The sequence below is a fragment of the Seriola dumerili genome, unplaced genomic scaffold (assembly GCF_002260705.1).
Source record: "Seriola dumerili isolate Sdu_G_001 unplaced genomic scaffold, Sdu_1.0 BDQW01000017.1, whole genome shotgun sequence".
NCBI classification, from domain to species: domain Eukaryota; kingdom Metazoa; phylum Chordata; class Actinopteri; order Carangiformes; family Carangidae; genus Seriola; species Seriola dumerili.
In genome coordinates, this window is record NW_019174272.1 from 9,789,574 (window position 1) to 9,817,559 (window position 27,986).

Below are 27,986 nucleotides of genomic sequence, written 5' to 3' on the forward strand. Positions count from 1 at the left end.
ATCCACCCCCATTGAATTCAATGTTTAATGTTGGCACAGTTTTTTTTTTATTGACTCAGAATAGCGTAGTTGCAGGTATAAAATCATATAAGAGACTAAGGTTTTAGATCTGTGCTGACACTAAATAATCAAATCAAATTTATTTATAAAGCACATTTAAAACAACCAGAGTTAACCAATGTGCTGTACAATAAAACATAAATAAAATAGCATAACATGGTAGCAGCTAAAAGGAAACAAAAGCAAGGAGATAAGATTTGAGATGACTTAACAAACCATCCTATAGGCAGAGACAGACAGCGAAACAGTTTAAAATATAAAAGACAGAAGCTAAAAGTGAAAAAATAAAACCTTAAGGACACTCAAAAGCCTGAGGAAGCTGGGTTTTTAATTTAGCCTTAAAAATGTCCACAGACAGGGAACATTTAATCAAAAGAGGTAAATTGTTCCAAAGCCTTGGGGCGGTTACAGCAAACAGCACAATCACCCTTTTCCCTCAGGCTCAACCAAGAGACAGGCAGGTCTGAGGATCTTAGAGATCTGGGGATGGAAATGGAGCAGAGGAGCTCAGAGACTGACTTGGGTGTCAGACCATGTAAAGCCTTAAAAACAAATAAAGGAACCTTAAACTCAATTCGATACTTGACTGGTAGAACAGATGTGATGCTGTCTCTCTTCTTGGTTCCAGTTAACAGTCGGCATTCTGCACCATCTGTAGACGAGACAGGAGGACTGACTAATGCCTAAATAAAGAGCATTGCAATAATCCAGTTTAGAGGAAATAAAGGCGTTTATAACAACCTTCAGATCATTAAAGGTGAGGAATGGATTGAGTTTGGCGATGTTTCTTAGCTGGAAATAGAAACCTTTCACAACAGTGTTAATTTGTCAAATGTTAAGATTTTGGGCCTGAGCATGGAGGTATCTTCATTGAAGACAGACAAGGAGACAGCTAACTGAGTTATTAACATCATCATTGCCAGCGGAGCAATGATAGGAGATATTAATGAAGTGACAGCTACTGCGCCCGTATAAATCCCAACATTTTGCCATAGTAGTAGAAATCAGGGATCACTAAGCAACATTTAACCCTAACAAAAGCTACTTCACCCCTTCAGGAAACCAAGGTCGCTCCCCAGGTTGCTCTGAACATTGTTAGAATATGTCTCTTAAATGAAGAGTTTGTATAAATCCGCCTGTTACTTCAGCACCGTGGTTTTATCAATACACAGAAGACAGTAGGTTAACAAGTTTCTGCTGACATGCCTATATATAAAGTGGAAAAAAATCTGTCAAATTATCATGTATCTTTAACAAATATACTCATAATCCATTAAACTACTAATGGTATAATTGAATATAAACAAAATGACTGTCAAATATGACAAAAACATAATTACCTGCAAACTCTTTCACGTATCAAAGGGTATGGAAAACTAGTCTTTCTCTTGTAGTAGACAGTTGGGCTGCAACAGTAGGAAGTTTCGACATAGAATATAAGACATCGCATCATGCTGTAGCCGTCCCTTCGACTGTTGCTACTTAAAGTCCCTTTTATATTTTTTGAAGACGGAACCTAAAGGAAGCAAGTGCAAGGCAAATGAAATGGGCCCTAAAATGGAGCTTTAATGTACTCCACAGGTGTTGGTGTCAGATGAGAAGGTTTCCAGATGTGACTGAAAAAGATCTATCTGTTAGATATGAGGCAAAGCACTGCAGAGCTCTACCCTGGATACCAACCTGGTACTCCAGAAGGTTCAGGATGATAGTATGGTCCACTGTATGAAGGTGGAGTTAAGATCTAGTAGGATTAGTATGGCAAGTTTTCCAGACTTAGGAGACAGCAGTAGGTCATTGGAAACTTTAAGTAACATTGACTCCGTGCTGTGACATGCCCTAAAACCTGACTCAAATTTCTCCATAAGATTGTTATTTTCTGAGAGTTGAAATACCATTCTCTGAACCAAAGCGTCAGTTATTGAATCAATCACTTTTTTGGTAAAACCATGAGCATTTTTTACCAGTTAGACACAAGTTGCAGATCTCATTTCACCTTTTTGCAAAACTCTAAACACACTTTCAGTCACAGAAACACACTGTGCACTGTGATGCATAATGGTAACCACACATGACAAAAGGTAAACACAATTAAAGCACAGGTGTCATAGCTTACATACAACAACTCAAAACTGTTCATACGTTCTGCTAATGATGTGATGAAACCAGTATAAAGTTTGAAATTAACAAAGGAGGAAGATAATCTGAAAGGTAAAAGGAGGAAGAGTGTGTGTTAGAGGAGAAAGAGTACTACATTCATGGCATGACAGTGAGGTTAGCAGTAATCAGGAGGTTCAGAGAACAGGCATATATATACACACATATATATATACACATACATACACATACATATGTATCCTTTTTGCTTTTGAAGTTTTAGTGCCGATCCAGAAAGTCAATACTTTATTGCTTACAGTACTTACAGTGGGCAGTACTTTAACTGTTACTGGGTTATGAATATTTTTTTTAGAAAACATAAAAAGCCTTTACTCGATTACAAAGAGTAAACATTTATGGAGCTACATGCTCTGAGTGTGTAACAAACACTCAGTGGTGTTTTTATTTTGATTGGCTTGTGTATGATGTGAAAACAGTGTTTGACTTTGAGCACAGATAAAACTGTTCATAGTTTAGGTACAGAGGTGGACTGCTCAGATCAAATCACAGCCCATCCCAGCCATTTCCATGAGGCAGCTTTTATACGGCCGAGTATGGGACCAGGCAGGCTTGTGATAGGCGGCTTGGCCCAACGCCGCAGGAGGGGAGGGACCAGCCGAAAATGAAGACCACCCAGGCACAGGCAGAGAGAAGCGATGCAGAGGCGTGGACAATGAGGAAATCCACTTCCGGAGCAGCAGATGATAGGTTGCCCGATAAGCCTTAATTCAAACGGGGAAGACTGCACCATACAATGTAACACACAACAACAACAAGAGCTGTACCCAGAGCCTATAACATGGTGATTATGTCAATGAAGTATTTTCCCTTGCTGCTTTAACAGGCTGCTGATAATTAGCAAGACAGCTTCTCAGTATGTCGAATGACACTTGAAGCCTGTCTTTTTTTCCATTTTCTCTCTGCTTTCCTACATAGTTGCCTGAGGGCATGTGTGTCATTGATGAGGCTTGAGTTTTGGTTTTCTAATTTTGAGCAGAGTCCAAGATGGCTACACAAGTTCAGTTGAACTGGGTGATTAACTCTCTCTGTGTTCGCGGCAGAGAGATGGGCCTTAGTAAGCATCCATCAAATTGATAGTTGTAGAAGCATTTATTGTGCAGGCGTAGGAAGCAGGTGATTGTGGTATAGGAGCAGGATGAAACCTGGTGGAAAACCTGACGTACACACAGTCAGAAATCCTCATCCGCTTCAAAGGCAGAGAGGGAACAGTCAGACCGAATATAAAACCTAAATCTTATGTGTGGCCATGGTGATGAGCTGGAACAGAAACAACCTGTACAAAGTTAAAAGAGTCCATAATAGTAAGGAATTGAGCAGCTATGACACTTCTTGTGAATCATGACAAGATCTCAATCTAAACCTGTCATCAAGTGAGGAGCCTTGGTTCCAGTTACGTCAGTCTAGTTGTTTTTTTTTTTCTTTCTGATGACAGATGCTCTGCTCCCAATGAAAAGACAATGTAACACAAAATTAATTTTATTCTGGTTTACTTACAGGTGGAACACAATCATGATAGAACAAAGTATTCTGATTGCAAAAGTCATGCAGATGTGCTCAGGTCATTTCTAAATTAAGTTAGGATTTTTCTTTAGCACAAGGTGCTTCCTAGTTGTTGTACAAATTGGAAAGATGGCAGAAAAAAGAGCAGTGAAAAAAGTCACACAGCTGGTAACAGTCATATTGCACAGAAGGTACAACTTCTCTAACAAACAGCTGAACTTTAATTAGCTCATCTATGCTCATCTATTCCGAACCAAAAATACATTCGCACATGTGCATGTGAACCACACACACAAGATAACACAATTTAAATGTTTCAGTACTACAAAAAAACTCAGTCTGAGTGTATGTAACTATGGTTACCCAGTACAGAACATCAGTTGCAGTAGCTCTGGTTACACCAGAATCACCTTGGGTATTCAGTGCTGCCCTCCGCTCTTGATCCTACAGGCCACAGCTGTGATCAGCGCTGCTCCCTTCCCACTTCCATCCTCTGACTTGTGAAACGTCACCGGACACTGCGGTGCCAAATCCTGCAGTGTTTCTTGCATGATGCTGGAGAAACTTTAGGAGGAAAGAGAATAAAAAAAAAAAAGGTCCAGTGATGATCAAGTTACATGAAAATCTCACCTTCTACTCTGATGTCAGAGTACATATAGGATGTAGCTGTGGTAAGTCCACATTTAACCCTCTGAAGTCCTTCTGTGACCACTGTTTAATTTACAGTTACATAACTTTATATATCATGTTGAGACCTTCAAAGATAATTCAACACAAAAGTCTGAATTGTTAATATTTTTCATGATTTACATGAATTTTAAATTTTAACTAAAAAGTCACAAATATTAGTTGAAATAAAATCCCTTTACATGTAAATAGACTGAATTATAGTTTAATTTCTTGCGTATTTCTGCTAAATTGGTGTCTACAAATAGTAATACAATAGTTTTTACAACTTTGAGCTTTTCTATAATAATATTTCGATTGATTATGACTAAAGACATGAGCGTTTTCACAGGTGCCTGTGTTATATTTCATATATCTTGGGTTCCTAGCAGTTTATAATTTCTCAGACTTACAGCAGAGTTTGTGCTGAAAAAAGATACAACGCATGTGGGCTAGGGACTGTTTAAAATGTGCCACACAAAGACAGAAATTAATGCATAAAAAAATCATCATAATGGATGCCAGAGGGTTAAGAAAACATTGGCTTTCTTTATTGTCCTGCAAGTGATCCAGTCATTATTGTGATGACATGCAACTGAAGCCATTTCCCACAAGGCAGGTATTGTACACTTTAGCAATGCCACATCAATGGATGACAGGTGAGCAAATACAGCAAAAGATCATAATTGCTACTTACTGAGGGTGTGTCTTATACAAGGTGCCATCCACTCCCACGGTGATGGAGAGCTGATTCAAGTTGCGGTTCTGTCGGATCTTGTCGACTACAGCGGCTAAACCGGCACCACAGAGCTGAGCTGCACGGCGGGCGACAACACTACACACCTCCTTCACCAGCACGCTGTCATCGCACGTGGAGCTGGTGAGGCCCAGGTGCTGTAGAATTGAGCGGATCTGTCGCATGGCCAGACGATCTCTGTGGGGTCAGGGAGAATTGTCCATTTCACTTTTGCTATTTTAATGGCGGAAAAAACAGTCGCATGGTACTATGTACTCTTAACTAATCAGGGGAATGTTTTCGGCGTAACATACAATGAACCAATCAGAGTGACATCTCCTACTTCTTTTAAAAGCCAGATGTGCTTTGTTTTGTTCCAAGTTCATTACATATTGTGACTGACCAGTGAGCCCAGGCCCAGCACACACACACAGCAGCTCTATGTGTCCTGAGGGGCAAGGAAGCAAATCAACATGCTGCTAGACATCTGTTTTTGTTACATGATGAGACATATGAACAAATCTTTGGTTCATTATGAAACTGTGGTGACAAATTTAGGTGATGAATGGGAAACATTGGTGGATTTACCAAGTAGTAATAAAGAACGCATCTCTGCAGAGTCTCATGCATCCATGACACATGGCAATGTTGTGCAACACACAACATGTCACAAAGAAGCTCCGACCCTCTGTGGACTGGACTATTCCACTGACTTATACAAACATCTGAAGCACATTTTCAGCTCACTCTGCTTGTGTGTAACAGGCAAGTTGTGCACCCGCCTGTGTTGTGCATATTACTCTTTTGACAATGCACCTTAAAAAAACAGTGAAATACTGTGCTACTGACTTAAAACCAGTTTTTTGTTGGTCAGTCACTTTCTGCTGCCTCAAGATAGAAAAGCACCAATAATGTGCCCGACTACACCATTTTGTAAGACCAACACGCCCAAGGCCACTCAGATAAGTGCAAGTGTATTTGCTATTTAAACAACGTGGGCATTGGATGGGAAAATGACGACTGCATCGGTCTGAAACTAGCAAAGACACTTGTGTTGTGCTTTGCTCTGGGTGTAATGTAGGGCCAAAGTGGCTGATATTTACATGTAACAGCCTGTCACTGTGTAGACGTGACAAATGTGATCTCATCTGGTAGCTCTGACACATCACTGACGTCCTGCTGTGTTTTTGTGGCCTTGTGAATGAACTATCATTATGTCTCATGTTTGTTTCTTTTCTTACTGCACAGTTAATGGTGAACGGGGGTGGGCTGAGGAGAGACACTGAAGCTAAAAACAGTCTGTATCACTCACTTCTCAATCTGTGACAGGAACTTTGTTTCGAAGATGCCGTGGGTCTTGAGTCGCTCTGACAGTTTCCCTCTGAACAGCAGGCCCTTAGAAGTAAAATCCATCAACACATTCCTTACTATCTCCCCCAGGTACATGCCGCTGATCATCTTCTCATACCTGCCAGAAAAATAAAATTGTCATTAGAAATCTAATTAATCAGACGGATAATGCTCATAATGTTCTTGAATGAAAGCCAAAAAGCAAAACAAAGGTTTAATAGTAGAGCAGTTGTTACAGGGAAAGGTTTAACTGAGCCTTTCTCAAAGTGTGGTCCGCCAGTGGTCCACAAGTGACCCCTACTGGTCTGTGAGTGAATTAGCTAAAATATCATGTTTTAAATTTAGTGTTTCTCAAACTTAAATTTAGTGTTTCTCAAACTCTCTAGTAGGCTCTGTGAGTGACCACAGAGCCTACTAGAGAGTACTGTATATGTGTCAGCTCATATGTAAATTCCAGTTCAAACATTATTAGGCCTTTACGAATCGGCTGTTTTACAGTGTAGCTGGACTTCACTGTAACAACTGTTTTGCGAGTTTCGCAAGTTGCCAGTCAGTCGTAAAGTGGACAAGATCAACGACCGGAGGATTAAGACCCTGTCAATTATCAGAAAATCAAATGAAACCTCTGACACAACGGACACAACAGTCAAGTGTTTAAGTGCTGAGTTTCAGTAGTAATTTAGTCACCACTGTCTGAGACTGAGACTCGTGGTGCGTTTGATGACATCCGGCCATTGTTCATATACGTGTGTCCATATATATATATAATGCTCAATGGTATATGCTCCTCTCATCAACGTACTCATTCCAGACAATATGGTTCTTAATTTCATCAGTCAAGGCACAGGCAGCAAACGAAAGACAAGATAAACTATCTCCACAGCTGCTAATGCATACACACAAGTATCAGTGGCACTGATACTGTCACATTATTCCACTGATCAATAGACGGTGGTAAGAAACGCAGCAAAGGATTCAAACTTGTAAGAAAAGTCAGCTTATAAATGTTTTGTGAGGAAGAGAGTGCATTCATGACATTTGTTACACCTTAAAGATACAATCAATGGATTTTTGTGAATAACACAGAATATAAATATAACTTTGTTTGTTTAGAAGAAAAGTTCACAGGGTACATTTAAGTAGATACTTCAGTCACTGTGTAAAATGCTTCCAGTCCTCCCACCATCACATTTGATAGAGGTGACTACTCAGTCCTGTCGCTAGTGTGCTGCCTTTGACTTTATTGATCATTCCCCACTCCTGCACTGTCTAGAAACCTGGGTTGGTCGTCAGGGAACTGCTCTAAATCTACTACATTCATACTTATCCAATATATCTTTCTCTGTTGCCCATTTTAACTGTGGAGTTCCTTAATGTTCTGTCCGTGGCCCTCTGTGGTTTTCACTATACATGCTTCCTCTCAGCCAGATGATTCAGAACCATGGTATCTTCCACCACTCTTACGCAGATGATACAGTTATATGCCCCGTTACAAACCAACAACCCCAGCAGCCTTGATAATCTGTTTGCCTGCCTTTCATTCTGTTATGGATTTTATGCATGTTTGACATGTTGTGTTTTACTTTCCCACTATACAAACAATTTATATTTTCATGTAAACTTACTTTAGGTTTAGGATGTTTTTGTTTTTAGTTGCCATTTTAATTCCCCTTTTTCTTTGTAATAAGCACTTTTTAACTTTGTCAAGAAAAGTGATACATACATTAAGTTTATTATTATTATTTAATCAAAAGTATTTACATTTTACATTTTAATATCAGTCTTGTTACACAGTGGTCTGTGGATGTTGCAGATGATTTACAGTTTTTGTTTAGGAAGATATTTGAGGCCTAATGATCCTGTTTCTCCTCCAGTAATTATCCTCAAATCAAACATTCTGCAAGAACATGTCTCCTGTGGTGAATAACCTTCTACGGTCTGTTTTCATGATCTTTAACTTATTGTTTTTATTCCTTTTTTTTCCAATTTTAATGACTTCTTATCATTTTATTTTAATGTTTTTAATTATCCTATGCCTCTGTAAGCCTGATTGGTGTTGTATAAACAAACTAAAGCAAAGCTGACATTTTAAAACAGTCTGAATGCCATTCCTGTTGCTGTGCACTGGTGCATTTTTTGCCTTTGTAGCTACTTGGTGATTTCCTGGCTCCACGTGAACCTGCTTGAACCACCATCACTAATGTAGAGCACTTGATGTAATGATGAAACTGAGCACAGTACTGATATAACATTACTCATATTAAGAAGTAAGTGGGCACAACAAAAGTGATAAAAACACATCAGGTGCCTGGTCTTCAACACTGAAATTGGGGGCTTGAGGACATCCACATTATTAGTAGAGCTGGATATTGCCCCTGATTTCCTGAATTGATTCAATTCTGATTCACAAGGTGGTGATTTGATGTGATTCCTGATTCAACTGAATTTGATTCAGTTAAAAAATATTTCTGTTAATGTACCAAATTCGCCAGGATATAAATGAGATGCTCAGAATTTGGACACATCTCAAGATGTAATAGGTAGGTAAGTAATGCACCAGTGACAGTGTGTATCAACAGGTACACATGGCTTGCACATCTTACATATGGACTTGCTTTTGTCCATCTCTTCACTCTCTTCATAGTTATTTAATCTGAAATGCAGCCACACATCTGCCTTTAGACCTGTGTCTTCAGTGGAGCTGCGTCTGCCATGTTTTTGACTCTCACATGACAAGATCTTGTTGCGTTTGAAGGCTGGTCACGCAAGACTAACGGGGTTACAGCTTCACACACCCATGGGGGACTGTAAAAGGCTTATATTAAAATATCAATCTCGGGATTTTAGGAATTAATATCAGAATATTCAATTGAAAATTTGAATCGGAGAATTGATTTTTTTCAGCCCACTTTGAAAATGCAGTAGAGCCTGCGCCATGCCCCTGCCCTGCTGCTTTCAAATATTTCCAGGAATTTAATCTGAGTCACTGACTGAGCATGATACTGGTAAAATTGACCTAATAATCTCACTCGGCACAGACTTTGTATTACTGCCATTGTTGGCTTAATCACATTAAGTTTTTTTACATCTTAAATATATTCACTATCTCACTGAGGGCTTATGCTGTGCTTTGACGGTGCAAGGTTGAGATATGAGGAAAGGTAAAAGAAGGAAGAGCAAAAAAAAAAGAAAAAAATTGTAAGACTAAGACTAAGTCTGTATTGTCAACATTTGATGAGCTTTAAAATTTGAAAATGGTCACTGAGCAGTATAACTTTAAAGAGGAACTCCATACCAATTATTTTTTAGCACTGTACATCACAGATTCTTGTTGGGATATGATGTTTATGCAGGTGAATTTCCCACAAAACTTTAAGGTAAACACAAGAAACTTGTGCTACTAGTTTCTTGTGTTTACCTATGTGTCTGTTTGGGTTTGAAAGTTGAGCATCAGCTGAACGCTGTGGTTCCTCCCTAACTGTGACAAAATATGTTTCAGGGCTATGGCAATCTACTGACAGAATCTATTTACTGAATTGCACGTCCATTACCTCTGTTTCCCGGGGTTGTTAGAACAATCATCGACAGTGCGATCAAACTGGGTGCAGAAGTCATCAAGTTCACCATTGTCACCAAATGCTCCCCACTCCATGTTGACACACATACAACCGTCATTACCCTCCACCAGCTCGATGTTGTGCATTTCCTCCATGTAGCAGGCATTGGTCCCTGTGCCTGTAAAGACGAATGGACAGGTATCACAACTACTGTCATGAAAGGAAACCAGTCAATTTTTAAGAGCTTGATGTGAAAACACACCACAGAGGAAGGTGGGGGGTAGAAAGACTTACCTACGATGAGTCCCACCTCACAATTGGGGTCCTCATAGCCGCAGGTCATCATGGTTCCCACTGTGTCATTAACCACAGCCACAAAGTTCAAGTCAAATTCCTGGAGGCAGCGACAATAAACTCATTTAAATCTCTGAATTCCATTAAAAAAACACATTAATCAATATTAAGGTTGTGACAAGTGAGAGTGAAGACGAACTGAATAAAAAAAAATCAAAATGATGATGATATGATCATATGATGGTTGGGGCTTGTAACAAACAAACATGTTCTTTAATGTCTGGAAAATATGATTTGTAGCATGGGGTGTCTCTGTAGCACCACAATGCTTATAGTGCTAACAATAACAACAATGTGACACATGTGACACATCCTGCATGTGCACTTGTGTGTGTACACACACACACACACACACACACACACACACACACACACACACACACACACACACACACACACACACACACACACACACACACACACACACACACACACCAGTGAACAGAAACAACAGCTATATTTAGAAATACATAATCAATATACTAATTCTATAAGGAAACAGACAAGATCAGTGTGACCATTTCAATTTTCTCTCATACACTTATCACATAAAATAATGTGGCTATTTCCACACATTCAATACGCTGCTCTTCTGAGCTATTACACGTGAAATAGGAAGCTTTTTGTACAGTATCAGTGTAATTGTTCTTTTTATTATATTCTTCAATTGTCAACATTCACAGGCCACATTTCTCAACATAATTTCAGAGAATGTTTTTATGATGTGTGTACTGACCTGTCTGCGGCGGACAGCATCTTTAAGTAATGTAACAACATCTTGTCCTTCACAGCCGCTGGCTTTGAAGCCCTTTGTCCACTTCAGCAGAATACCCTGAACAAATGACAGCAGCATGTTTTCAGATCCTTTACAATTACTCAGTACTTAAAAAATGGGAAGATAACTTTGATTGCCCTGTACCATGGGAGCAAGTTTTAATTTAATTTATAAAACAACATTTGACAAATTTACAAGATATCTATTAGGTAAAATTTAAAAACTTGGGGTATTGTCGAGTCAGTTAAGTGTCATTTTTGTTTTATGGAATCTGAGTCAACTGCATATCTGTTTTGGTACTGTCATGTTGTTTCAAATTTTTGGAGGGAAGTTCAGAAAATGTGTAATGCAATGAATGGATGAATGCAATGTGCTTCCAAGTAAGACTTTTTCTCTGTGATATTAGGTGATATTTAAGAGACAAAGGTTTACATTATTAATTTGATCATTCTATTAAGGAAACGATTATTTTTTTAAGCTACTAATGAGGGTTCCTTGAACATCAACCACTTTAGAATGTTTATTAAACGTCATTTTTACTTTGTAAGGATATATTGCAAAAAGAAATGATGACCTTAAAAAGTACAGGGAGAGATGGGAATGGTTTATTGAAGTTGAAGGTTGGTGAGAATTAAAAAGAACCTCAAGGGTAAAATTCAAGATGTAGGCTTGTATTTTATTTATTTATTCTTCTTCTTTTCTTCTACATAATAATGAAATCTAAATATTTAGGCCTCTTGGACATCTGGACGTGATGACATATGTCGGCTGTTTGTGCTTATTAAGATGTTCAATTTTGAATGTGTATCTTGTTTTGTTTTTATGTGATTGTGATGTTGTGTTGTTTTGTTTTGTTTTGTTTGTCTCCTTTTTCCTGTTGGTTATGCTATGTTTTTGTTATTTAAAAAAAAAAAACACTACACTGAAGATACGAGGAGGTTACTGCAGCAGCTGCTGTGAGGTTGTTTTTTATTGTTCAGTTTACCACACTGAAAAATACGGGTTGATTACAGTATGGAGCTGGGAAATTAAAACTTTTAGAGAGGATGATTTATTTAAGTTCAAATTCATATTGCTTCTCTTTGACGTTAACAGCTAAACGATACCCCCCATAGTTCACTGATTGTTCCAACTTCCAGCTGCTAGGAATTGTTTTTCAAGTTAATATGTCATTGTTAAAAGGTAAAACTGAGCTTGCAGGATTTAGGCTGCATTTATGTGCTTCCCATCACAATGTTCTGATGGCAGAGTTCAGTCCAGACTGGCTTCTCTGCCTGAATCACTATTGCTCTTGTAGAAGGCTAAGAGTCTTATCATGTGAACACATGGACAAAAACAAATATTAAACACATGAATATGCAAATTATAGTGTCCAACAAAGTAGATAATTGTTTTAGGTCAAATTCTCACTTCAAAGACACCTCCCCGCATTACTAAATGTACAGTTAAAATTTAGCAATTCAGAAACTTCACTTATTTTGCTACAAACAGTGTCTTAATGAAGTGAAAACAAAAATCACATTCAATCAAAAATAGCTAGAAAATATATTAACGCTATTACCATCACTGTGAGAAAAGAAATAGCATGGTTAAGCTGGTTCTTAAAGTCATCCTTTCTTAACTCATGCTGATGAAAACACAGGCTTTACTTTACTGCAAATGAAATACATTAACAACTTTAAGAAAATCCACCAGAGAGGAGGAGAGGGAATTAATGCAGGTGTTGAAGGGAACAAACAGAGTTTCTGCCAACTTAATGTCATTCACACAAACTTCATCAACATGCAAAAATAAGGTTAGATTCAATGTGACATCATACTTATGATAAGCAGTCTTACACTTATAATGAATATTGAATCAAACACTACCTGATCCAGTTTGCTTTGATGGCAAGGGAAGGAGAATGTAAATCCCAGAGGTAAGGATGTTCCTCTCATGCCCATGTACTCCAGAAAGTCAGCAATGCAGTCCACAATGTGGTTGAAAAGCTGAACAAATATAAAAAAACATTAGAAGGTTACAATTTACCTTCCCCAACAGATATGGTGCCATTGGTGCATGTTTCTACACAGCAAATGACTACTGACTGTGATGTCATACTATAGAAACTATACAACATACTGCAGGACATGGTAACTGCTGTGCATGTCCCCATAATCAACAACATTTATATTACAATTTTATATTTTTTGACGTACTCTAGTTACATATCTTTATCCAGAAAATGCATGTAAAATCGAATACAAAACAATCAAACTGGCATTTAATACAATGAATTATGCACTGCATCAGACAAAACTCGACATGTTAAGTTAAAACTTTACTCAATAAATGTGTTTTTAATTACAATTAACATAACTTTTTTTTCTCAGGAGAGCAGTGTCAAACATCTGGAAGAGATGAGACAACCTCAAAAAACATGACAGGGCTCGCTCAGTTTCATCTTTTCAGTTGCTGTAATCTCTCATTGTGTGAAATACTAAAGCGCTTTAACCCCTGTGATGTTTTACCTCTTCCCCTGTGCCTTGCATGATCTCCTGTGGGATACTGTAAATCTTGTGGTGCATGTCCACATTGTGTCTCTTTCCACTTCGCACTCGCACCAGCAACACCCGAAAACTGGAGCCTCCGAGGTCCAACGCCAAGAAATCACCATGCTCTGATGAGGACAATAAAGACAAAGTGTTATAGAAAAGAGAAGAGAAGAGAGAAGAGATCTTAACTGAATAATAAGTGGAGGGTCTGATTTTCTCCTAAAGCTACCTGTTCCATCTGGGGTTGATCTGACGTAGGTGGGAAGCATCTTGACGCTTGCCTGCTCGTGGGCTTGCTTTGACAGGCCTCGCCCCATCTCCTCACTCATTCGGTTTTTCACCTCCAGCAACTGCTCACGGCTCAAACGCAAGGTGTCGAGGACGCGTTGACGCTCTGCATGTTGAGCAGCTAGACGGTAAGCGACTGCTGTTACCATGGCTGAACCCTTACTGCTGCCATCCTGCGACAGCAAAAAGCGCACATCACAGTCTGGCACAAGTCGCCGCACCATCTTGTGGAGCCTCCGGGAAAACCTGAGAAAAGAGAGATATGTTTTGTTAAAATTTGTGTTGTTTAATCACTTCTGTTTTCCCTTTTCTCTTTGCAAAAATGCTGATTTAAGCCATATCATTTGAAATTTACTCCTCCAAATGTATTGATATAGTTCATTACAAATGTAGAAAGTTTATTATTTAGGAATGTAGAAAACTGACCTCAACTACTTAGTGTGTGTGAGTAGGCATTATTAAACTCTTCCTTGCTTCCTTTTGATTAATTCTTTTTGAGGCTGCATTTTAAATTTGAAAAACTTTATAAAAACTATTCAATTTTAAAATTGTCTTTGCAAAACAATGACAATTTTTTTCCATTTTGGGATTAAGACTGTCATCATTTTTGAATTTCTCCAGCAGCCATCGTGACAGCAGGGTTTCCACCAGTGTATTCAAAGCCCAGTTGCCCACCAGGCCTAAAGTGACGTCCCAACAGCAGACTTTGGGGCAGCTCAGTTAGAATCATAGATTTAATGGTTGGAAAGTTTTAGGAAAACAGCAGGTTGACAAAGATGTCGTAGATGTTGGGAGCAACGGGAGAAATCCTGCCACATCATTCAACTGCGGTGGAATGTCAAAAGACTCCAAAAAGTTTTCACTCTTCGGCCCTGTCTGTGTGCCTGTCATTCAGGGTGAACATGAGAGCACATGAGAGCGTGCTGTGTGCTTGTTCAGGCTTACTCCATCAAGATGACAAAATGCTTAATTAAAAAACATTAACATCCATACCAACTTATTTTTGTAACAAATCAGGCATAAGTAAAGTGTGTCTGTTTCTGTAACAAGTAACAGAACCCAAATGCATCCTGGGACAGAGCTAACAAAATAACTCAAGTATGTATGTGTATGTGAGACACACCAGGCGTGGTGGCGGTCAGGACCACTTACTCTGGATGATTCTTGTAAACAGAGCCATCCACTCCAATAGTAGTACGCAGCCTCTCAGCTGCTTTGTTATCCCGGATCTGCCGCAACACTGCCACTAGAGTGGCAGCACACAAATGAGCGGCCCGTGTTGATACTATCTGACACACCCTCTGAGTGGATATGCAGTCCTCAACCGATGGTTCCAGACCCAGGTCCCGAAGCACCTTCTCAGCACTTGTCAGACCTTCCTCACCTCTGCAGGAGAAAACAACAACATTGGACTTTTCTGTGACCTTGAGGACATTTCACTGTTTTTCAGTTCTATATACAGTTTATGGTTAAATGGACAATCAATTTATCTACTGCTTACGACATCACTATAAAATAGTTTCCTCTGAATTTCTCAATCAAACACACATAAAAACTAACTTGTCATTTTCAATGGCATAGATGTAGCTGGTGCTGAAGCTTCCAGTGGTGAGGAGCTGTGCTGTTGTCTTGCCCTGGAACAGCAGCTGCTCTTTGGTCATCCTCACCAGGATGAGACGGACCAGTTCCCCCATGTACAAGCCACTGATCATCTTCTCAAACCTGCAAGCCAACACAAAAAAGAGAAACAAAACAATGTCACATTCACATTTACTAGGTTAGTTTAATTCATACCTAAGCTGACCTGCCAAACCACGAACTATACGTCCACATACAAACACAAATGCAGGTGACAGAAAGCCTGGTGGATGGTGAACTCTCAGGGACAAGTAACCAAGGATACCTCCTGATACACATCTGTATAGTGGAGATAAGCTCTTTCACTTCTTTCACTTAGCACAGACTGTCTGAAAATACTTTTACATTGGGTACCACCTGTGACAATGACAATGTGACCTTGTCCATTTTCTTTTTTACAGCTGCTTATCTGTTTCTTGTGTTTTTTGACCTAAAGACAAATTCAGGTAAAATGAAAAATTATAATAAAATAATAATGATATCGAAAAAATAAAATAATAATAATAAAAGATAAGTTTAAAGCTTTCTTTTAGAAATACTTAGTGCGCTGTAGCTCTAGCTTTGGGTCGTAACTGACAAAGGCTGCATCCCCAATTTTCCTACGTCTATTCTGGGAACCTTCAATAAACCAGCAGTAGATGATCTCAATGTGTGGCTGGAGGGGTATCATTGCTATCATTGCATGTTCTTGTTCTTTTCCTCTGCACTCTCTCTCTCTCCAATTCTCTATCTCTTCCAACCCAACCAGTCGAGGCAGATGGCCGTCCACCCTGAGTCTGGTTTTGCTTGAGATTTCTGCCTCTTAAAAGGACGTTTTTCCTTGCCACTGTCGCCTGGCGCTGCTCTTGGTGGGAATTGTTGGGTCTCTGTAAATAATTTTATAAAGAGAAGGTCTAGACCTGTTCTATTTGGAAAGTGCCTTGAGATAACGTATGTTGTGAATTGGTGCTATACAAATAAAAATTGACCTGACTTGTCTATGTAAAAGGTAACGTTAGAGTAGCATAGCTTTACCCTATGCCTTTAGGGCATAGGGCAGTGGTAACAAGCGAGTGACAGAAAAGTGACAGTGAAGCAGTGAAGCAGTGAATGCAAGTGGAGCCAAGGAAAAGGTTAACAGTAAGTTGTCAATATGGCAGTAAGTGTACAGTATTGGCTGATGTGTGTCAATTAATAAATGCTGCAGCTTCAAGACCAAGAAAAGTCGTATGTTGTTTCCCCAGCTGCTGGAAAAGTGAAAGGGGTTGGCCCAAGCAAATATCTCCCCAAGAAAGGCTAATGTTAACAATGCGCTTTCTGGCTGCTATGTAACGTTACCTACATTCATAGGAAGTCACATTAATTGGCTGCTGGTCAATGCTACATGTGTGCCCAGTGTTAAGATCCTCTGTTAGTAATTACAGCAGAGCTAGTGGCTCCACACTATAAGGCAAGCTACTTGACTTAGCTGCAATAACATTACTACCTCACTTATATGCCCAGTAAGTGAATGTCAGGTACAAGCTTAGACTAATGTCAAATTTGTCCTGTACACATACATCTTGATAGTTAAATTATATCACAACTTTCAGTTTGAGTCTGTTAAACTGGCTGGTGAGGAAGAAAAAAAGTAGAAAAAGTATGTTGACCATGGAGGAGCTGAGGTTAGTAAAACTAATTTGGGATACAAACTAGTCACCTTTTAATGAGAACCCTAACCCTTTCTTTTGGATTTTAATGTACAAATGCCTATACAGAATGGAGTAAATAAAAATGCTGGTTACATGTTGCTAAAGTATGTTACAGAAAAAAGACCGGTAGTGCATGTGGTAAACAGGCATTTCCTTTCTTTTTTAATTTCTATAGATAAATGTCAAAAGCTGTAAATTACAACACAAAGGACAAACATGAATAATCTGAGAATTCTGACTCGCATGAATGCGGTCTGGCACCACATCCTCATGACACACACCTCACAACAGCACTGCTGCTGAAAAAAAAATTCTAGGGGAAACACTGAACTGTGCTACAGAATGCCACAGAAAATCTTTGCCACGTGAAAATTGCTTTAACATTGAAGGTCAAAATTACAGGTCAATATTACCTGTTAATACCACCATAAAAAATCAATTCAGCTAATTTAAGCAACTCAGTATCACTGAGACTAGAAACTATTATCAACTACCCAAAATATCCTGACTAAACCAGATTCATTATAACCTCAACCTCTAATCCTCAGAGAATTCAAACTAAAAAAACAAATATACAAATCAATCACAGTATCCACAGATAGACAATTTGAAGTGGATCATTCTTGAAAGGTGGTGTCGTCAAGTGTTAGCTAACATTATGGTAATGACACGGATTACATCCTTTGAGTTACTGGAAGGCTTTGTAATGTGAAATATCAGTGCAAATATTGCCATTTCATTGCCAGCAGTTTAACACGGTGAGAAAGAACATAATGTTTGAGTATTTGAGTGTTGTTAAAAGGAAATGAAAATATTCCTCAAATGGAATGAGCTCCTTGATCCACTGAAACAGCTCTATTATCTGTGACAGAAGTCCTAAGGGCAGCTAGAGCTGCAGCTCAGTCCTGGGTTCTTATCTTTCCGGATCTATAACTAGTCTTTGATACAGTGACCCACGGCATAATGCAGTCCGTACTCTCGGACATGAGCATCTCAGGCAAAGTACTTTCTTGGTTTGAATCCTATCTGACTGGGCGCTCCTTCAGTGTGTCATGGCAAGTAAAAATGTCTTCATCCCATCCCCTCCCCACAGGGGTTCCCCAAGGATCAGTACTGTGTACCTCTTCATCTCTCACCCCAAATAAGGTCTAGAAAAACTTGGGTGTCATGTTTGATGATTAGCTCTCCTTCTCTGACCATGTTGCACACATCTCTCGGCTGTGCTGCTTTGCTCCATCCATCAGAAAAATCAGACCTTACCTGACTCAGTGTGCCACCCAGCTCTTGCTCCAGGTCATGGTTATCTCTCGGTTCGACTACTGCAATGACAATCTGGCAGGGCTCCTTCATGCACAGTGAAACCTTTACAGATGGTCAAGAGAGCGGCAGCCCATCTGGTCTTTGATCAGTGTGAAGGACGCATGTCACTCCGCTACTCATTGACCTACACTGGCTACCCATGGCCAACCTAATCAAATCAAGGCACTAATCCTGCCTTCAGAGTAACTTCTGGGTTGAAGTGATCTACTTGAACTGGATCATACAGCCTTATGCTCCTACTCAGCCACTGTGTTCCTCCAAGGAAAGTCGTCTGGCATTACCATCGCTGAACACAAGACAATTTCAGTTCAGACTGCTCTCGTCTGTAGTTCCCCGATGGTGGAACACGCTACCGAAATCTATCAGAGCAGGAGGTTCCCTATCTATCTTCAGTCTGTTCAGACTCCTCTCTTCTGAGAGCACCTCCTCTTCTAACACCTCTAACACCCTAACATCCCTAACTATCACTAACTATGAAATTTTGGTGCACTTCTTTACTGGATCTTCTTCACTTACTGAATAAATGTAGGACTTTGAACTTATACCAACATCTCCTACTGCTCTGAAGCTTTAGTGATGACTCTCATTTGTAAGTCAGTTTGGATAAAAGCGTCTGCCAAATGAGTAAACGTAAATGTGAAAATAATGCTGTGGACATTGTGCTAAATTTATCATGACAAAAGGTTTTATTGACAGGAAACAGCAGCTATAATACAATTTGAAACTGGAGCAGATCAGACAACAGGGAGGCTTCTTTTAAAATGTTAAATATACTGATACGACTTATCATAAATAACGGCCTATATAACACAAGCCTGTCTGCAGTTGAGTTAACTGAAGCCACTACTACAGAGAGATGTTTTATGTTGTACCAAGCTCAAAGATACTCACAGCTGCTTGCCAGGGTTCAGAGAGCCCGCATCTAATTCCTGGTCAATGTCAGTGCGCAGATCCTCCAGGGCACCATCGTCTCCAAAAGCGCCCCACTCCGTATTAACACACATTCGCCCCTCGTCACCATCCAGCAGCTCAAGGTTCCTCATCTGCTCCATGTAGCAGGCATTGGTTCCCGTTCCTAGAGGGATGGGATGTGAGCATATAAATTACAAAGCAGTTCTCATCCAAACACAAGACCCAGAATGAGAAAACACGGTACTGCAGTGTCCCTCAGTCATTTCTGAATCCAATGAATCATGCTGTCACCTACTCCAATGAAGGCACTTAAAACTAACAATCACTCTTCATTCATTAACCACAATCTCCACTTGTGTCTACACACTAAGCAGACAACTTATGAGTCTGCCTATGCAACTCCTTTGTTTAAATGTAATAATTTGTTTGGCTGTATGGCTGACCTTATGTTAATTTAGTCTATGCTACATGCCATACTGAAATCTATTTTGACCCATCATGTGTTATGTTTCATGGTTTTATTATTCACTAATTTGTACTTAAAGGTTGTATACAACTCTTTGTTGAATCTTTACATGTTATCTAAATAGACACATTAACAACTGAAAAAAGTATCCGGAGGAATGCAAAATAACAAGCTTTGAGCAGGTAAATGAGATATAAATTCCATTTAGCTGTGTCAGTTTAAAGATCCTGGTATTGTGCTTGCTGCCTCACTGTTGTTACTCTTTTTATTAACACCTATGCCAGGTCAAAATGTACTAATGAAAATGATAAACAGGGGACTTGTCCCGCCTTAACAGGGCAACTGGAAAATAAGACAGACATCAGTCAAGCAGTTTGTATCCACACAGTCTTGAGGGGAGGTCTAACAAGGCAAAATATGTGAAACCACCTGTGTGTGTGGATACACAGGGAAAATCCAAAGACCATGCATTTTTTAACTGAAGTGCTGCTCATTAATATTAACCCTAACAATAAAACGTACTGTAACACTTACTGACCATCACCAACTCTTATCATTTGATTTACGGTCACAGTTAGATTGAACTCACCTACAATGAGGCCAATTTCACAGTGCTGATCATCAAAGCCACAGGTCATCATGGTTCCCACTGTGTCATTGACCACTGCCACAATGTCAATGTCAAAGTCCTGCAATGAGATTTAATTTAACTGTCTTCATTAAAACCAGCACACCAAAACCAAAACCTTTGAAATAAAAATATAATTTTGCATCTTGCACCATGTGTACGTTAGCTATAAGCTAGCTCTGTCTGTAGTGTTTCTGTGTGTTTGTTTCCAGCTCTGCCCTGTGATAACCTCAAATTTTTCATGTATGAAAATTGTACCATGAGACTATCATTTGTACATTTACCCCTCGTTTTTTGATGGATTTCCTGAGAAGGCTGACCACATCTTTTCCCTCTACTCCACTTGACTTGAAGCCTTTGGTCCAAGACACCAGAACACTCTGCAAACAGGAAAATAAGGACATAGGACAGAATCACGCTTATTCTGTTTCATTCTAGCCGGATTCAGATTATATTTTCAGACTGTTCAGATTGGTTATGCAGACCTCAACAATTTACAATCTGATTGTAAATCAGATGAGATTGTACAAATGAGACACTGACAATGAGACCATGGAATGCAATCTCAAGTGATGATGCACATCATGCACATCACATCATCAACTTTTGACATAAACTGACAAAAGCTGAACGTATTAAAAGGCACATTGGTACAAAGACATCTAAAGCTACTGAGCAGCAGAGGGCAGGCACAGGGATTGCACCAATTGCCAAAATCAGTTTATTTAATTATCATTATAATGTTTATATAGTGGCTGACCACCACAAATAAATTAATATATGGGAAATAATGCGTTGATTTAAAATATTGATGTCAATACCGAATTATGGACCTGCAAGCACCCATTAACAAGCCTGTGGAGCTGGCAACCTCTAGGCTAAATTGTGAATTGACAAGTTGACAGGACTTACTGACCAACATGTAAAAACTTATAAAACAAAACTGCACTAAAACTCACAATACGTTGGAGTACGTATTGATTTCACCAGTGTTTTCACTGATATGTAGTTTACAAGATAATGAGAATCAAGTGTAACTTATGAATAAAATATTTCTATACTAAAGAAAAGAGCTTCTACATATCTCACCTCATCCAACTTGGTCTGCTGGCAAGGAAAAGAAAAGGTGAAGCCCAAAGGAAGTTTTTTGTCCTTTATGCCCATCTTCTCCAGGAAACTGGACAAACAATCTGCTATGTGGTCAAATAACTACAGAGGAGAGAAAAGGTCAGTTTTCTTATTAGCCAAGAGTTGAACAGAAGTTTCCATTGTGTCCATGTTTGGCATTGTGAGAGAGAGAGAGAGAGAGAGAGAGAGAGAGAGAGAGAGAGAGAGAGAGAGAGAGAGAGATACTTTATTATCAGACAGAGGGCAGACATGCCGCTTACCTCAGACCCGCTGCCTCTCATGAGGTGTTCAGGAATGGCATAAATTTGATTTTCCATCTCCACCTTTTGCTCGCCATCAGCCATGACTTTGACCAGGAGCACTCGGAAGTTGGATCCACCAAGATCAAGGGCCAGGAATTCACCTTGTTCTTTGAACAAAAAACAAACCAACAAACAAAAACAATCACAATCACATACAGCTTTGCACACACTCAGACACACAGAGGTTCAAGAGATTTCCTTCCTCAAACATTGGGAAAAGTATAATTTACATCCATGTTTACATTAGCTAGCACACTGCTTCTCCCCCTTTTGCGGGCACATTGCTTTGTTTTGCCACCTCTTGCTGTCAGTCAGTGGAATTTGTGTATTGCATCAGAAGGAGGGCTGCAACTAACAATTATTTTCATAATTAATAAATCTATGAATTTTTTTCTCAACGAATTAAATTCTTTTGCCTGAAAAATTATCAGGGTCCAAGTAGCTCACAAGCATTTGGATACCATATGCATGAGTTGCAACATTGGTGAAACTAAAATTTTGGTCATCTGGGGTTTCAAACCAGACATTTGTATCCCCAGAGAAGGTAACTTACTGACTGCACCACTGGGGAAAAATGAGCTGCACACACCCTCCTACAAGTTGAGGAAATGACATCACATGTGCAAAACTGAGGTTAGAAACCACAAGATAGTGTGAACCGAATTTTGTATGAATCCATGCAACCAATTACAAGGTATAAACTTTTCACTTTCTAAGCGCCCCCGAGTGCAGAATATCCCAAGACTTGGTATCAAAACTCAAACATATTTATGTCAAAATGAACAATAAGGGTTGGATGGTAAAAATGTAGAATTTCAAAACAGATTGATGTATTAAAACTTAAGATCAGGTAAGTCTGAAGATGATTATGAAGTTTGGCCCAGTGGTTACGAGATGTCAAAAATAGTAATTTATTTGCACACCATCTCATACAAAAGCAGTTCAAATAGCTTTACATTAAAAAAAAAAAAAAATGCAAATATGTACTTATACACAAAAAAATCATGTAAAACATGTAAATATGCACATATATACATACATACATACATATATACATATTGTACAAATACAGTGTGTTCATTTTAAATTAAATTAGACAGACAAAGACTGTGCTGTGATTACGGCTATATTTACTTGTACAGTGAACAGAGAGAAAGTTAGAGGCTGCTATGCAGTCAGCATAGAGAGGTGTGCCTGCGGAGGGAAAGCCTGACCTCTCACTTGTGGGGCAGTACTGCTGACTCTCTCCTATGGAAAGTAGCTATGGTTTGTCTAAAAAGTCAGTAGATTTGTTGCTAAGTGCCGTTTTTTAAAAAAAAAAAAAAAAAAAAAAAATCACTAAAAAGGAGCGTGAAAATCTGGTGACAAAAGCACTAAGTTCACAACACTGCTTGATCGCTACAAATCATTTTGAAGGAGCAACAACCAATGATGAAACTCTAACAGTCCATCCACTCTGGCCGACCAGTGGTGTAACTTTATCACTCAGTCAGACAGCATTCAGATGTGTAACTTCATTTGTCAGTCAGTCAGTCATGGACATTTGCATTTATAGGTCTGGACCTGATGTTGCAGTCTAGCCTAAAAAAGGACTGAAGCAGTTGGTTTGACAAAAGTTGTCATTAGTAGATTGAATCAGCACAAACCATTATTTTGTAACACAGAACTACTGCTACACTGCTCTGTGCGAGGCTGAAACTTTTTCAAGCATGTTGCACAGGCAAAACCTTAACTGACTTTTTTCATCTTCATCTCTAAATCCGATCATCAGACTATCTACATAGATAGACACCACTGGAGGTAATATGCTGACTCAACTTGGCACTGTACACATGTATTATAATGTTGTGGTTTTGCTGTAATGTGTATGGAACTACAGATATAAACTTGAATCTCTGTGAATGAAAGTGCAATCTCATATAAATGGGTCTAATGTGGGTTGACTGTGTGTTCACTGTACCCACTTTATATGCAGATTTCCTACTTGAAAGGGGTATTACCTGTTCCATCAGGAGTGGAGCGCACAAATGTGGGCAACATCTTGACAGCAGCTGTGGGGTTGGTGTCTCTGCACAAGCCTTTGTCCATTTCTCGTCGAAATCTTATTGACAGATCCATTAAAGTCTCATCTGACAGCTGAAGACGGTGTAGGTATTTGTCCACCTAAACCATTTGAGAGGAAAACCATTACATTTAAGATACTACAGCGACTACAGCAGTGAGTAAAAAATTAAATAAAACTGTAACAAATTGGACAACCCTGCATTGAGAACATCTAACCTACATCACAACTTTCTTTAAAGAAGTTCCTATATTTTAGTGAGTGCAGTATAAGTGTAGAGTGCAGAGCATAAACAAAATCTAGAATTCAAAAACAACAGAAGTTCTACCTGTACTGCTGGCTGACAGGCGCTGCATTATGGACACTGTTAATTTAAACTGCTGGCAGCTGTATTTAGTGCTGCTCCATTGTTCATTCACTCAAAAAGAAATCAGTGTTCCCTTAACATATGGGCAAAAAGATGTGTTCCCCTCTTTTATTCCTGTTCTTAATTTCAAAAAGCACCTCACTTTTTTCTGACTCAGTCTAATTTTCAGTGCTGTCACAGCTGGACTCCACTGTTAATGTAATCTCTCTTTCTTTTTGCTTCCTAGTGTCATTTGCAAACTGATGAAAGGCTGTTATTATAAAATACTTTAAAAAAGTGCAACACAAAATGGGGCACTTTTCGCCAGTGGATCAGTCTGAAATTCACCAGGGAGGAAAGGTAAAAGATACAGCCATGGTGAACTAGTTAGATGAGAGGCTACAGACAACAGGCTCTTATTGCAATTTGGGCAAACCTCCAACACATCATCAAGGTAAACAACAGAAAATACCATGGAAAAAAGTGACAGTCTGTCTTTCTGTCCATAGTAGATGCTGAGACAACGTCTGTGTTTCATCCAGACTGAATTATTCTAACATTTAAAAATTTTACCACATTATACCAATTTTACCTTCCCTTCATCAGCTATTTGTCCATGTCAGATCAGACTTAAAGATGCTTCATACAAAATAATAAATGGGTATGCCCTCTTCATACCCATCTGGGAGTCAGAGTTAAACAGACATCAGCAGGCTGCAAGGCCTTTTCCTATCTTGCCACCTTCCTCTGAAGCAACCTCCCTGTTGACATCAGACTGTCTGATTGGCATTCAGGTAACATGAAAACGCTAAAGGCTAGTATTTGGTTTATTCATTCTGGGCTACTGTAGAAACATGGTAGTGCATCATGGAGGACAATACGTAGATATAATGGAATCATTCTAAGCTAACAACAAGACTAGGTCAAAACCTATTGGCTCAACTGCCTATTGCCAAATCCTGATTTTATAATTGCAACACTGTCTGACAAAATCACCAAACACAAAAATCAAAGACAAAGACTATGCTGTGATTTTGGCTATATTTACTTACAAAGTGATAGCTCAGAGAGAAAGTTGCTGCTGTTTCTGTTGTTTGCATGCTATTCAGATCTGCTCAGTGCATCTTATGTTTACTTATTCCTCTGCCTACTTTAGTAATAATGGTACATGTAATGAAAGTAGTTTATTTGCCATAATGGAGGCGAGGCTCAGTGTATTGGGAGCACTCCTGCAGTTCCCTGCAGTTCCCGCACAGGTGGGAAACCAGAGCAGCTCACTAGACTGCCTGTAACAAAAGGTGTAGCCCTAAACCCCTGGTTGGCATCCATACACCATCCAGTCATGTACCAGATTTATAGTCAGTCTGTTTGAAAAAAAAAAAGTCTCTAAGTCTAGAGACAACGCAGGATCACTGCAGGCTGTAAACACCCCTAATAGAAACTGTTTGCCCAGAAACTCTCTGTCAGTGACAAGGCACTCATCTGACCAGTGGTGGAAATATGATCAGTCAGTCAGTCACATTCCCGATTATAGGCCTGGCCCCATTGTTGCAGTCCAGCCAAAAACACAATGATTCTTAGTATCAGGTTGTGAAGGAATTTTCTTAGTTTAGTCTACTTTCCTTATTTTGTAGGCACACCGGTCAGCAAAACAAAACCATATGACAGCCGTGTGGAACTTTTACAAAGTGTGTGAGACTGATAACTAACGTATGCCATCTGCAATGCAGGTCTCCAGAATAACTTTTTACTGGTTGCAGCTATGATTTGGCCGCCTTTTTTTTTTCTTTTTTTTTCTTTTTTTTTATAAATATAGCCTATTTCTTCATGAAGGAGGCTCTAAGGCTTCCTCTTCTTTAATTATGTTAAACAAAACTGTAAAATTATATCACTAGATTTCAGTAATGAGGTACAATAACATTCATGATTTTTGTAAAAGTATACTAACCTAAAAACCTGTCACTGAATCATGACCAGAGCGACGGAGACACAGAGCATAACCATAGTAACTCACTCAAATACCTGCCTGCATGCACACGGCCCAAGAGGAGCAGCAGAATGAAAATAAATGACAATAACTGATTTATTTAAGCAGACTTAATTTAATCAAAGCATCCAAAAACACTGAATGAGCTAGCATGAGGTTTACGTACACAGCAAACTCGTGTCATACATGAACAAAACAGAAGCAACACATAACCTAAACATTGCTCATGAGTTGAGGTGCAAAAAGAAACAGGAGCTCACTAACAGGCATCAACTCCTATCAAGGTGTGCTGCTGCTATCTTAAGGAAGACAATGTATGGTCTGATGACACTGCTTCTCTCATATCCAAGCAACACAGCATGGTCTTAAAAGAATATTTAACAATTTCGACTGTTATAAGATGTTGGTTGTGTGAGGTCATGCTCAATACCAGGACCTTGAAACTGAAGCAACTGAATCGAATAAAGGCATTTGATTAGTGAAAAGGCCTTATTGTTATCATAGATAGAAAGCTAGGAATCTATACACATAAATGGGATGTGGCACTTATACGCTGCTTTTATGGTTTCTCGAAGTGCTTTTCACTACAAGCCATATTCAAACATTCACCAACACATTCATACAGCCCCTTTTCTTTACATTCACAGTCACACAAAGACTTGACTTGGGGGTCAGTATTAGGGGACGACACGCTTTACCTCCAGACCGCTTTACCTCCACAGCCGCCCCTACGTGTACTGGACACACATACAGATACACTGACTTTATTGAACGACATATGCAGTGAAGAGTGTACATACTGCATGGAATGAACCCGACTGTTTTGTAACTTCACAGGGTGCTGTCCCATTCCTTATGGTATTAAGGCCTTGCACTTAGACATCCTAAAGCCGGATATTTGGACTGAGCGACAGTTGACGTGGAAACATCACTGTCTTCCTTCATACATGTATGCTAGTGGCCGGGCTGTCACCTTGACCTCCTTTTTCACTTTGTTACCGTCAACACTTTCAAATGTTCCGTATTGATACACAAAATGTCCCTGAAACAAACCCAAACGAGTGTTTTACACCAGTACTCACTTTATTCGCTTGGTCATCATGGAGTTCGGTGCAGTAATTAGCCAGAAGACTTGAGGCTAACATCGTTAGTTACTGATGTGTGACGACTTTACGCCCTGCCCGTCTTCCTGCTTTAGACTCGCAAAAATGTACAAAGGTTTCTTAAAATAATAAATACAAAAACAATAGTATTTTCACCCGCCGCTCGGCGTCTTGTCTAAACTCCTAAGAAACTACTGTCGTTAAAAACAGCTACGTACTGTTTAGAAACTTCCAGCTTCCTTAAGTTAGTAGTTCGGTGACGTCATCCCGAGTACATGGCGCTGATTGGTTACAGAGAACGCGCGGCGTGGTGTTCTTTTTCCAGTGAATGTGCAGGAGACTGGATCATATACACTTACATCAAAAGCCATGCAACAAACTCCTCTTCTGTGCACCCTTTCATGTCAGTCATGAAAGTATTAATTTAAC

At 39.3% G+C, this 27,986-nt stretch overlaps 1 protein-coding gene across 1 annotated transcript; it reads right to left on the reverse strand.

The window, feature by feature from the left end:
• Positions 1-3,695: 3,695 nt before the first annotated feature.
• LOC111226447 (hexokinase-2-like) lies at positions 3,696-27,813 on the reverse strand. Its single transcript, XM_022751611.1, has 18 exons — positions 27,537-27,813; positions 24,060-24,222; positions 22,018-22,166; positions 21,719-21,838; positions 20,914-21,009; positions 20,591-20,690; positions 19,515-19,698; positions 15,556-15,717; positions 15,148-15,381; positions 13,937-14,241; positions 13,684-13,832; positions 13,042-13,161; positions 11,135-11,230; positions 10,339-10,438; positions 10,039-10,222; positions 6,450-6,605; positions 5,099-5,335; positions 3,696-4,299 (listed from the first exon to the last, which is right to left on the reverse strand). The coding sequence occupies exons 1-18, from the start codon at positions 27,597-27,599 to the stop codon at positions 4,155-4,157; spliced, it is 2,763 nt and encodes a 920-aa protein (XP_022607332.1). The 5' UTR covers positions 27,600-27,813; the 3' UTR covers positions 3,696-4,154.
• Between the last annotated feature and the right edge of the window lie 173 nt (positions 27,814-27,986).